The 13,113-nt window shown below is 33.4% G+C and overlaps 2 protein-coding genes and 1 long non-coding RNA gene across 3 annotated transcripts in view; 2 read left to right on the forward strand and 1 right to left on the reverse strand.

The window, feature by feature from the left end:
- The first annotated feature begins 3,242 nt into the window (after window positions 1–3,242).
- LOC107022481 (aluminum-activated malate transporter 2-like) lies at window positions 3,243–5,842 on the forward strand. The gene is made up of 6 exons (XM_015223081.2): window positions 3,243–3,543; window positions 3,782–3,925; window positions 4,136–4,408; window positions 4,502–4,614; window positions 4,722–4,865; window positions 5,236–5,842. Exons 1-6 carry the CDS (start codon window positions 3,243–3,245, stop codon window positions 5,662–5,664), a joined length of 1,404 nt encoding a protein of 467 aa, XP_015078567.1. The 3' UTR covers window positions 5,665–5,842.
- Window positions 5,843–6,049: 207 nt separating this feature from the next.
- Window positions 6,050–13,113, reverse strand: part of LOC107023174 (transcription factor LHW-like) — a 24,753-nt gene continuing 17,689 nt past the window's right edge. Inside the window, exons 7-11 of the mRNA XM_027917800.1 lie at window positions 7,813–9,066; window positions 7,581–7,682; window positions 7,138–7,278; window positions 6,892–7,017; window positions 6,050–6,793 (exon numbers count right to left, since the gene is read on the reverse strand). Of these exons, the coding sequence (XP_027773601.1) occupies window positions 6,617–6,793; window positions 6,892–7,017; window positions 7,138–7,278; window positions 7,581–7,682; window positions 7,813–9,066 (1,800 nt within the window). The 3' untranslated portion in view covers window positions 6,050–6,616. The remainder of the gene's footprint in view (window positions 6,794–6,891; window positions 7,018–7,137; window positions 7,279–7,580; window positions 7,683–7,812; window positions 9,067–13,113) is intronic.
- LOC107023175 lies at window positions 9,923–10,924 on the forward strand. Its single transcript, XR_001457177.2, has 3 exons — window positions 9,923–10,046; window positions 10,239–10,294; window positions 10,821–10,924. It is a non-coding gene; the product is annotated as an uncharacterized LOC107023175 (long non-coding RNA).

A 13,113-nucleotide genomic window follows, 5' to 3' on the forward strand; every position in this document is an offset into this window, starting at 1 on the left:
TAAAAATAGTTGCCTTAGAAGCGATTTTATCTAAAAATTATTTTTCTTTTTAAAATTGCTGTTACGACACCAATTTTAAGTCGAGTTTTGTTTTCCTTACATCGCTGTAGGAGCAGCATTTTTCATTCCTATTGTTAATGTGCTATTAATTTTCATTCCTATTGTTAATTATTAACAATATAAAAATGATTAACAAGAAGGACAATATACTCAATAAAATTGTTGAAGCATGAGGTAAATTGAATTTTATATCATAAATAATAATAAAAGAATATTGAATCCAAAAAAAATTCAAAAGGGGCAAGATTGAACACGTCAAAAAAAGAAATTCCTGATTTTTCTTTTTAATTTTACCAAAATCGCTGGAAGTAATGTGGTTTTTAAAAAAACTTATTTTTGAATTCATTTTGAAGAAAAAACTTTTTTTGTTGTTGAGAAAATCGCTTATAAGACAACGATTTTTATTTTTATAACAAAAGGAGTTTTGTCAGAAGAAAATCCCTCTCACGAAGTGATTTTACCCATTTAGTTAATTCTTTTTCTTTATGTGTCGTTTTGATTTTGTGAAAGAAAAAAGTTACCCTTTTGACTTCTAACTCAAAATATGTACGAAAAAAGTTTGAGATCCTCTTAAATAGATTGTTCCTTGATCTATCGTATATTTGAAATAAATTACAATTTACTCTAAACAGAAGTGTCATGAAGTAGATTTTGTTGAAGGATTTCTTATTGACTCATAAAAAGATATACGTACGACATGTTTAATTTAAAATTAAATAATTAAAATTAAAAATTTAAAGATCTAGATCTAAAATAAGTACTACGTACTTATTATTGTGTTATTATTTTACACATTTTATACTATAAGTCATTGCATATGCATACATAATTTGTGTTGAAAACAATATAATTCAGTTAAACTCACGGTCAGATCAAATATTATTGAGATCAAATGATCTATTTTTAAAAGGTCATAAGATGTTTGTCATACTTTTGGGAGAAGTGTTTATCTGCTGTTTTTGTTAAGCTAAAAAATATAGTGTTTTTCTCAAAAATATATATTTTTTTAGAAAATACACTTAGAAACACCTTTTGAAAGCTTAATCAAAACTCAAAAGTACTTTATAGATTAATTGACCAAACACAAATTACTTCTCAATCAGAAAGTACTTTTTTTTTTGAAAAATACTCCCATTGTCTTATTTACATGTGTATAAAATACTCTGTCCTGTTTACGTGTATATATTATCTTATTCTCATATACTTTTTTTGTTTAACAAAGAATGATCTAGCTTGACCTTACACAAAGTTTAAGAATAAAAAAAAAGCTTTTAAATCTTGTTGTTCTAAATTAAAGTTAAGTCAAATGTACAAAATTGTCCTTTGATCTCGTGGTCTTAAACATGCCACGTGGAAAGCTGAAATTAAAATGTTATTCCCTCCGTCCGGAAATGTTTGTCATGTTACACTTATCGAAAGTCAAATTGACTAACTTTCAAAGATAAATTAGATCACATTAATTCGATATTTTAAACAAAAAAATAAGATATTCTAAAACTATATAAAAACTACTATAAATTACAATTTTTTATATATTAATATGATGAAAAAATGTATCTTAAAATGTTAGTCAAAGTTTTTATAGTTTGACTCTAAAAATAGAAACCATGACAAATAATACCGGACAGAGGGAATATCAAAAAAGAGAGAGGCCATTCATTTTGAAACAGACTAAAAAAAATGTGGTCATTCTTTTTGAAACGAAAGAATTTTATCATTTTACCCTATTGAGTATTTTCAAATTTTGAAAAGCATTAACTCTAAATAAATTGAATGTATGATGTCGAACGGAGAGAGTACATTTTAAAATATTAGATTTTATAAGATTAACCAAACAGATTATTAAATGAATGATAAGAGGCTCTTCATATAATTGTCGAGTTCCCATCTATCTTTAGCATGGCAAAATTGAAAAAAGGGAATCTCAAAAATATGGCAAAATTGGAGATAGCATTATAATTTATATGTTAGTACAGTACCATACATACATTTATTTATTTTGAATTAGTAATTTATATGTTAGTACAGTACCATACATACATTTATTTATTTTGAATTAGTAATTTGTTAATAAAACGCGTCATATACTGACAAAGGGTTACTACGATGTACAACTCAGACCGATCGACGAGGAGGACACACACATATTTCATAATTTTTTTAATTACTCAAAATTTAATTATTAGTAGATCTACATGTGTTTTGAGTTCCTCGATACATTATTTACATTTAATGTATTAATGGTGAAAAGATAAATATTTATGTACTTAGGGATTTAGGTCATTAATTAAACATCTATAGTTAGCTAAGTGACATACATACATTACAAATAAAAAAATATTTTAGCGACACTAAATATTAATATTAATAAAGAGTGGTAAAGCCTTTACAGACATTAGTTAAATGTCATTAGAATCAATGTTGCTAAAGACTTTAGAGACATATACAAAGAGTGACAATTGCCGTTAAAAATACATATTTAGCGATTCTTAATTGTCGCTAATGATTATTTTTGTTGTAATGATATGAAATGCACAGGTAACTAATTTGAGACTATATAATAGAGTTAAATCAATGATTATTGTTGAGTCTATTTATTCGAGTCATTTTTAGGAAATAGAATATGTCTAACTCTATTATCGGATTTTAATATCTTCACTTAGATAACTAAAATGAGTCAAAAATGTTCTTAAACTACATCAAATAAATAAAAATATTTTCTATTTATAAATTTGATAAAAAAAATGCTCTTGTCGTCAATACTTTAATCTAAAATTATCCGTATTATTATTTAATATGTGAAAAATTCTTATTTTCCATATATATATATATTATTTATTTTCTTTTTTTATACGTTCTTTTTTCTAATAAAGTGAGTGTCAATATGACTGTCAAGGCTCGAACTCAAACTTTTATTACTAACTGCTACAGCTAAGCACACGGAAACGTGTTCCTAGAATCTTGAAGCAAAAAGAAAGGTGGAAAATACATCCCAACAACAAATTTTAAAATAATAAAATCGTACGTATCTGTATTTCTTCGTTGTCAACTGTCTCAGTCAATTTCTCATATATTTTTTTGCTTTTATAAATAGAAAGGAAACTTTTACATTTAGTCTAAGCCAATCTTAATTAATTCTTCCCTAAAAGTAGAAACAACAAAGTTATAATACCTAAGCTAAAATGACTATTGTTGTTGAAAATCAAGCTGAAGTTGCTGAGTGTGGATGTTTCCTTAATGCATGGCTTTGGTTCAAACAATTAGTTAAAAATTTTATGGTTAAGGTTGTCGATAATGCAATTAGTGCAAAGAAATTAGGAAAAGAAGACCCTAGAATAATTGTTCATTCTCTCAAAGTAGGGTTTGCTATAACTCTAGTCTCACTCTTCTACTATTTTGAGCCTAAATTTGAGTATCAAGGTTTTGGTGTTTCTGCAATGTGGGCTGTTCTTACTGTCGTCGTCGTCTTCGAATTTACTGTTGGTAAGTCATTACACTCTATTTTTTTGTAAAACATGTCATGTTATATGGCTAGTTATCTTTTAGCTGATCAGAAGACTGTTCGACATAAAAGTTAACAACTCTAGAAAAAAAGATAGTGCATGTTGGCTTATACACACCACTAAACATTTTTACTTGAATTTTTTGCCTTATTTCATTTTAGATTATGAATTTATTACTATGTTTTAGTTGATTAAAATTTATATTTGTTGTTTTGCAGGAGCAACACTTGGAAGAGCTGTAAATAGAGCAATTGCAACATTCTTAGGTGCTTCAGTAGCTGGTGGAATTCATCGATTAGCTTGTTTCTCTGGGTCAAAGACAATAGAGCCTATTTTACTTGGATTTTTTCTCTTCTTAATAGGTAATTCATTAAAAAAATTAAAAAACACCCATATATTTTGACTAACTAAATTTAGATACGCCCCGATCTGTTACATGACATAACAAACTATGTTAGATCAGAAGTGTATTTAAGTTCAGTTAGTCAAGCAAAAGGGTATTATGAATGTTTTCGGTAGTTTTCTCTAAAGATTATATGTGTTGTAACGAATGCTATTTTTTGTACATGCAGTTGCAGTAGTGACATATTTGAGATTTCTCCCAAAGTTGAAGGCAAGATATGACTATGGTGTCCTTGTTTTTATTTTGACATTTTCATTGGTGTCCGTTTCTGGTTATCACGATAAACAAGTGTTGGAAATGGCAGAAACAAGGATAACCACTATTCTTATAGGATGTGACATTGCTGTACTTGTTTGCATTTTCATATGTCCTGTTTGGGCTGGTCAACAACTTCACGATAAAATTTCATCAAATTTTGAAAAAATTGGCTCTTTTCTTGAAGGTATGTATATATAGTTTTTATTTTTATACTTTATGTTACATAAACCAAAATTAGAAATGAGTTATATAATCTTGGATTTTGTTAACATGACAGTGTTTGGGACTGATTACTTAAACACATCAAGTGGGGAAGCTAGTGAACAAAAAACATCTGATTTGGAGGGATATAAAAGTGTGCTTAATTCAAAAACCGCTGAAGAAGTACTGGTGAGTAGTCACATAAATTGAGACAGTTTTTTGAAAACAAAAATATTATTAGAACATAACGAGTACTTGTAATTTTCTCATTAATTTTTTCATTCATGTTTTTGTAGGCTAATTTTGCAAGATGGGAGCCTAGACATGGGAAGTTTAGGTATCGTCATCCTTGGGGTCGATATTTGGAAATTGGTGGCATTGCTAGAGATTGTGCTTTTCGAATTCACGCCCTAAATGACTATCTTAACTATGAAACTCAGGTAATTATAATTTCTATCGAGTCAATCTAACTAATTCTCGAAACTAAATTAGATTAATTTAATATTTTAAATTAAAATAAAATTCAGATATTTGAAAACTAGACTATTTATGATATGAGTAAGTTGTTATTTACTCATATCAATATGATGAAAAGAATATTTATCAAATAAACAAAAGGTGGGCTTATTTTGAACTTTTGACCTTCCAAATATTCAAAGGTCAATAAGTTTTAACTTTTGACCTTGAAAAGTGACCGAGACAAGTAACTGTCAATATCAATTATTTTCGTGAAGTTATATGTATATGGTCCTACTTAAACATATGGAATGACTAGCTAATTAATTAACTAATCTACTACAATTATTGCAGGTTGAACAGGAAATTAGAACTAAAATTCAAGAACCATGCAAGAAGGTGAGCACAGAATGTGGCCATGTTTTAAAAGAACTAGCATTGGCTATGAAGACAATGACATATCCACACACCATTACAATCCACATTGACAATGCAAAAATTGCTGCTGAAAATCTCAAGACCTTGCTCCACACAAATAGTTCATGGGAGGGAATAAATTTTTCTGATGTCATTCCTATGGCAACAGTAGCTTCATTACTCATAGAAATAGTTTCTTCTAGCGTAAAGATGGTGGAATCATTTGATAAACTTGCTACCTCAGCAAGATTCAAGAAGACTAATCAACTCGCCCCGGTGAGAGTAAGAACTAATAGTTGGAAAACTAGAGTAACGCCAGATCAGCCGAGTACAGAAAGTGTACATCATGATGTTGCAGGAGAGTGAGGACTAGTGACGAAGTCAGAATTTCTAAGAGATCCGCAAAATAAGTATGGTGTTGTGTAACAAGAAGTTTTGTTACACAATATGTAACTTCCCCTGTGAAGAAATTTTGTTAGATGAAACTTTTAGGCAATTATTTGTTTAGAACCTTTATGGTGTATATAATGTCAATAAAAGGCAACTTTTTTATCTCAAAAAAGTTACTCAACCTTGTTTTAAATAAAAGGCAACTTTTTTATCTCAAAAAGTTATTCAACCTTGTTTTGTAACACAATAGTCAATCAACTAATGGCAGTTCAAAAATTTACTCCATATTTTATAACATAAGTCACTCAACTATTGTTATTCAACCCATTGACACGATAGTCATTTTTTTTTCGCATTGCTGTAAGCTAAGCAAAATCACAAAAAATGACAGAAATAATACAGGGCAAAGGACAGGTTTACAAATTACAAGAGTCGTTTGGGTAGCAGAAACAGAACTGGAAGTCCAAAAACACAAATTGCAATAAAGGAAGACATCAAGTAATAAAATCTCCTAGCACCCCTTATATCATCTCAAACTTTCCTATACATTAAACTAACAGATAACCCTTTTTATGACCAACCCCATAAAACAAAGCACATTTAAAGAAAGAATCAAAACAACAACTAACTTGTGCAATCATAGCATCCTACAGGAGGTATTCTATAGCATCTGATTGCTACATATTTTACAAGTTTACAACCAGGGATGGATTGGAATATTCTATCCGCCTTGAATGAGGGCCTAAAGTAGAGCTTATGGTCTTCAGGGGATTCTGAGTTTCTGATACACCTTGGCTCATGGGACACAAAAATTACCGAGTAGCGTTAGAACCACCAGAAGTCATTTTGGTGTAAATGTTAGTCATGGCAAGCATGTAATTGTCGCTTGCTCTTAACATTACCGGGTGAAGCAGTAGTAGCATGTCGATCACAGCAAACTACAAGATCTACCAGTTGCAGGTAATGCCGCTGCTTGGTGGTATGAATGCACCATTGCTGTGTTGTTATCAGAAGCATTGACAGGTTCTGTTCCACCTTTTGCTGTTTGCTCCAAGAGGTGAACGAGTGAGATGAATATCTCCATCCTTGTGACATCTCTGTTTGCCTGTTTTTAGCAAATTCTAAGCCATACTAAATGATAAACAACCAAGCAAAATTGTGGGAGTACAAGAAGCAGGTTATACCCAAATCTTAATTGGTTACCTCTACAGCAAATTGTGCCCTTATTTTGTCGTTCCTTGTTTCCATCACACCCTTCAGGATTGTCAAGCCCAAACCTCTTATAATGTCAGCTATTTCCAAAAATAAGCCCCGTTCCTCGCAAAGCATCTGCACAGAACAGGAAGTTAAGATGAACAATCAGTCATATTTTTCCAGTAACGGATGTCCTGTCAGATATGCTAGAGGGTGAACACATGGATCATTATTTTGAGATGCATGGAAACCAACCTCCACAAGCATTTGACGAGGTTGATTCAGATCCTCAACTATAATAGGGCAGACCATAGACTGTGAGCCTACTTCATATGCCCATGTTGCTCCACCTTCAAGATTATCCTTTAAAAGCAATCCTCCTTCCTTACTGATAATCTGCGGGTTCAAAACGGTCAGAAGTGATGACCGATTCTCACATAAAAATCAGGTCTCCTATATGATTTATTAACTATGAAACTTAAAGCATAAAGTAGCTATCCATGCAGCTAAAAACCTGAGAAATTATGTAGAGTGTTATTATGTTAAAATATTCTTTTCACTTTTCTTGAACTTGGAAACTTTCTTTTTTCATGATCCCCAGCCATAATTGTAAGTACTGAATCCCAACACAGTATATCAATACGAAAACTCAACTTTTTCAGTATCATGAAAATAAGGCTAAATAGTTGTGAGCCAACCTTTGACTCTCCAGTCTGTTTTAGTTTGTCTGCATGTTTTGTGACACTTTGCAAGAAAAGCATGTGTTTGATCGTGCGTTCGAACAGTGCATCAATGCTACACTGAAATCAGATGATCCGTCAAGGAAAAGCATTAGCAAGAGCAAAATTTTCATTTACAAATAGGAAAATAATAAAATAAAAAATATCAAAAAGTAAACAGGAATTCCAAGTGTCAGAGGATGTGTATCACCTTTGCCCCATTAGGCACAATTTCTCGAAGTTCCTTCACACGATCTTGGATCATTTGCCGATCTTTTGGCCTTGGCCTAGGATTCTCTCCTGGTTTAAGCCTTTTGCGATTTGTTTTGCTCATTTCATCTGGCTTTTTAGAATAGCCTGTTGAAACACTGCTTGATGGCTTTGTGTCATAACCACTTTCCACCCATGAACTGATCGTTGATCCATAAATTGAACTACTTTGAGAGTACATTCCTGTGTCTTCTTTGGAGCATTCAGATTTGTATGAAGAAGAACTTATTGCTCCTGATTTTAAAAGTGTCTTGGGAGACACAAATTGCTCTCCCTGAATTTGACTGGAGACCCCAACTCGATCATAGGAGCATGAAGCATTAGGGGCAGAAGAGCTACTCAAATTTGTTATAGTCGTACGACTAGAAACATTGTCATCCAGGCTCTGCTTAGCAGAACGACTTGATACCATAGTATCTAAAATACGGTCAAAGCCAGTCATGGAGAACATACAACTATCTGAGTTTCCCTGGTTGATGGTAGAAGAAGCATCCCGACTTATTGTAGAAGTCGAGCTATTTTTAATCCAATCCTTTGAGTTTGAGTTTGGTTCATTGCACTGGTCATTGTTCCAGCTGCCATTTAGAAGATTTTTTTTAAAATCAGCACCCAAAACATCAAACAAGTCATCCCCAGACTGACATTGGACATGCACATCACCATATGCACTGTCAAATAATGGAAACCGCGCCCAGTGTTCAATTTTTTCACTATAAAAATCCTGAATGCACTCACTTGAACTTGGATTCTCATTCTGTGTTAATATAGGGCCAAGTGCTTGAAACAAATCATTTTCTACCATTCTCTTGCTCCCATCCAACAAATATTCTGCACCTTGTCCACCCAAAGAATGATTATTGATCACATGGTTCACATCATATTTAGAAGATGCCATCAATTCAGACGAACCAATTTGAAGCCCATCTCCAATATGCTCTGTGCAAGATATGATTTTCTGTGGTGGTCTGCTGGCATCTGCAAAAAAATTGGGATGTGGAATTGACTTGTACATCACTCCATGATGGGATCTTCCATGAGATGATCCTAAGACATTTGGTAGAGTTAAATTGCTTTTTGCAAGACTATTTTCACCAGAGATCTGTTGTTCAGTTAACATTATGCTGTCACTATCTAGAGGTAATGAGCCAACAGAAGATTCCTGGCAGAACGGTGGCTTTGGAATGTACTGTGAAGCCTGTTGCTTCTTATCTTTTAGTTTTTCAAAAACAAGAACAGGGAGGGAGGAAGAACCAATGGCGGAGTCTCAGTTGGTTCACCCTCCTTTATTCACCTATATCTCAATGATCACTCTGCTCACTTTAGTACCCCCTTTTGTTATTCTCATGTAAGTTCATCCTCTTTACTTCAAAAATCTATCAATTTCACATATCTTAAACTTGTTTCTGTGTTTCAAGATTGGACTTATTGTTTTCCTTATGTGGGTTTTTATAAAGATTGATTCTTTTATACTACTTTCTAGTGGACTGTTCATTTCTTTTGTGGGTTTTTATCAAGATTGCTTCTTTGTATACTTTTTATATGATTTGGGTCATTGGAAGGGCTAGAGATTTTTCTTAGAAGGTAAAAAGGTAGCATCTTTAAATAATGGAGGTGTTCTTACCACCTCACATGCACTAACTCTGTCGACCAAGGGTTACGCAAATTAGAAGAAATAATTGTTTTGTTTTTGCCTCTATTATAATTTGAACCCTTGTTACCATGGTTATTGTCCACTTTGGACTTTGCATGCTCCTTAAGAAAATTAACATGAATAATGTATAGTGTTAGGTTGGGAAATGATTTGGGAAATAAGTAATTAATGTTGATGGTAAAATAGGAGATACGTTAAACGTGACAAAGTAGAAGTGGAAATCTATAGCGAATCCAGGGAGGGAGTAGTTTCTTGTGTATGGTTCAATGCTTTCTTTCCAGAGACCTTTGTTAGTTTGACTACATAGACAAAAGGGAGTAATAATGAAACTGGGAAGTGATAAAGATTCCAGTTTTATAACAAAAGCTATACATTCAGACATGTGAATGGTGTAAAGACCCACTGCATTTGCGGGAAAAATAATAATTTGCTACGCTCTATTTGAGGCTACACTTCAGCTTTTGTTGCCTGGTAAAAGGGTTGAAGGACCGATATCTCCAACTGGACACAGGCCTGTCTATAAGGTAATTGATGATAATTCTACAGGAAATTTTCCCTGTGGTCTGTTTTATAATGTGAATTCTTGAATTGCAAAATGTTACTGTGGCTAGTTTATTTCACTATTGTTTGTTTTCGTGACATGGTGAAAGACTTCTCCGCGATTACTTTACAGTTAATACACTTCAAATTTTGAATTATGTTTTGTCTTATGGCAGGCAAATGGCATGGCAGCATATATAGTGACACTAATTACCTATCTCAGCCTTTGGTGGTAAGAAGTTCCATTCACATACCGTAGACATTTTACTTGCCCTAGAATTCTGAAAATTTGACTCTATAGAGTGCTGTTTTGGTAAATCATACTGGTATTTTTTGGCGAATAGCAGCTTTGCATGGGAAAGTATTATGGCTTCCTTTTGATATAATGGAAGCTACACAGTAGCACATAGTAAATTTGGGTATCGTCCCAGCTTATTAGTTTGTTTAGTTAAAATATCTATTCTTGAGTATATTTGCTGCACTATAGTTTGTGAATGTACAGCTTCACTATAATTGGGTGTCTGATTAATGTGAAGCTTCTCCTTTCTCTCTGTCCTCGCATTTTATGAAACTGATCATTATAAGTTTGTCAGGAAATTCTTTATATTCTTGTGAGGTATTCATGATACTACTTGTTTGGTTGTGCATGATTCACAGCCATGTTGAATATTAGTTGTTCCAGCTGTGCTTCTCAAGTAATTTAGTCTAGAAAATTAATCACCTTCTGGTCCTTATTTGTACTTTTCCCTCTTTGTCAGGTTTGGAATATTCAATCCTACAATCGTGTATGATCATCTGGGAGAGATTCTCTCTACACTAAATTTTGGAAGCTTAATCTTCTGTCTCTTATTATACATAAAAGTAAGCATACAAAAGAATCCTCAGTGATAATGTGTTTTCCTATATACATATTACCTCTCTGATACATGATGTTGACTACTATTGGGTAAGCATCTTTTTGCAATACACATGAAGACTACTTCTTGTCTTCCTTTGATTATTCAAACAACCTGGTGTTGAAAGTATGCATTTATTACTTTACTGTCTTGTCTACTTTGTTCTGCCTTTTTTTCTCTCTCTCAATGAATGAAATTGGTGATACTAGAAAGGCCTGATTTGAATCTTGTACTTGCATTTTGCAATATCCTTGTTAAGTCATCTCATATATCTTAACCTAGGGATTTCCTTCTTTTACTCTTTTAGGGGATGGAGTTGTATCCTCGCATTGGCAAACACTTTGATATCAAGGTCTTCACAAACTGCAGATTTGGCATGATATCTTGGGGACTCCTCCCTATTACCTACTGTATAAAGCAGGTAAATGCTCTAAGGAAGTGCTCGAAAGTGAGAATGAAGGTTCCTATATTTTGCAGTTCTAGAGCCTCAAATTTCGTTATTGTTGTTGACATCCTTTGAATGGAAGCAACGTCGCGGCGACTCAATTAAAAAAAGAATTGGTTAATTGAATTTTTAAAACGGGTAAAAGGGTTAAAAAGTGGTAAAAGGGGTTAAGGGAAAAAGGAGTCGCCACCTAATTTTTAGGAAAACTAGGAAACCGATTAACTAATTAACTTAAAAGAGAGTCTACGAAACCAATTTGATTCTAGGTAAGGGGTTCAAGTTATTCCGAAGGGAAGGGGTTAGGCTCCCTTCGAACTCAATCTATTATAAAAACTTGATCATTATGCAATCCAATACACAAAGAACCTCGCATGCAAACAAACAGATGTTTTTGTTGTTTTTATAGTTGAGAACTAAAATTCTCTCCCTTGTGCACAATACACTAATGTTTCAAAATTAGGATAAGTAACAACAGGGACATCTCCATTCTCCAATAGGCAGAGATGGCAAAGAGCTTTTTTATTTTCCCTGGAACTCAATTTTCATTTTTTAGTTAAGGAAATGTCGAAATTATAGTCCATTTTATGTCCTACTGAGAGAGATACAGAGAGTTCTTGCCGGAAGCTATGTTGCTTGGATCCTCCAAAAATGCTGCCCACACACGTCTTTGGAAGATCCAAGCTACATAGGGCTAAAAACTGATATGAATAGACGTCTTTATCTGAGGTTTCCTTGTCCAGCCCCTCATAAAAGGATGTTACTTTTAATATAGTCTTGTTTTGATAAGCTCGAGGCATAAGCAGCTCGAGGTATGAAGTTAGATTGAACTAAAACTGATGAAAAGGTTTAGCGCAACCATTTTACCCCCCTAATATCAGTAAACAACAGGACGTTTCAATCTCTTTCGTGTCTTATGAAAATCTAGTGAAGGTGAGAGTTTGACAATGTCTTGCTTCTTTGCAGGTATGGCAAATACTGGAAAAAGTATTGTGAAAAGGTGCCTTACCGGGTAGTCCCTGGAATTTATTAGTGATTCTTGAGCTTCAACTGATGAACTGTCTTTAATAGTGCTGATTCTAGTATTGTAGTAGTATTTAGACCATGAAAAATTTTCTTCTTTCTAATAACAGATAGTATTAAATAATAGTATTAAATAATATTAGTATTTACTGTGTACTAATCCTAGTCCTATTAGGATTAGTACTCCTTAATACTAGTCCTATTAGGATTAGTACTCCTTCCTATATCTCCTATATATATCTCCCATGTATTCCCTTATTAGGTTAACACTTCAATACAATCAATATTCCTTCATGGTATCAAGAGCCAGAAAACCTAGATCTTCTTTTCTCTAGGTTTTTTCTCTCTTTAGGGCACCGATCGTTCCCTCTCTTCTCTTGGGCGGCGGCAGCCATGACAACCGAGGTGGATCCTCTCGATTCACTTCCTTCTGGCGTTAAACTCCTTCTCAGGCATCTTCATGCCCTGATTCCCGAAAAATTATCAGACATAAATTACCCTACATGGAAAATCACCGTTCTTACAGCCCTTGAGGCCAATTACCTTCTCAAATACGTCGATGGAAGCACAGAACTGCCGCCGGCAGTCATCACCGCCACGGACAAATCAGAAAAAACCAATCCGGCCCATGCCGCCTGGAAAGCCGTGGATGGCCAGATCCGATCATGTTTGATTGCGGTCATCTCTCCC

Source organism: Solanum pennellii, chromosome 6 (genome assembly GCF_001406875.1).
Source record: "Solanum pennellii chromosome 6, SPENNV200".
Taxonomy (NCBI): Eukaryota; Viridiplantae; Streptophyta; class Magnoliopsida; order Solanales; family Solanaceae; genus Solanum; species Solanum pennellii.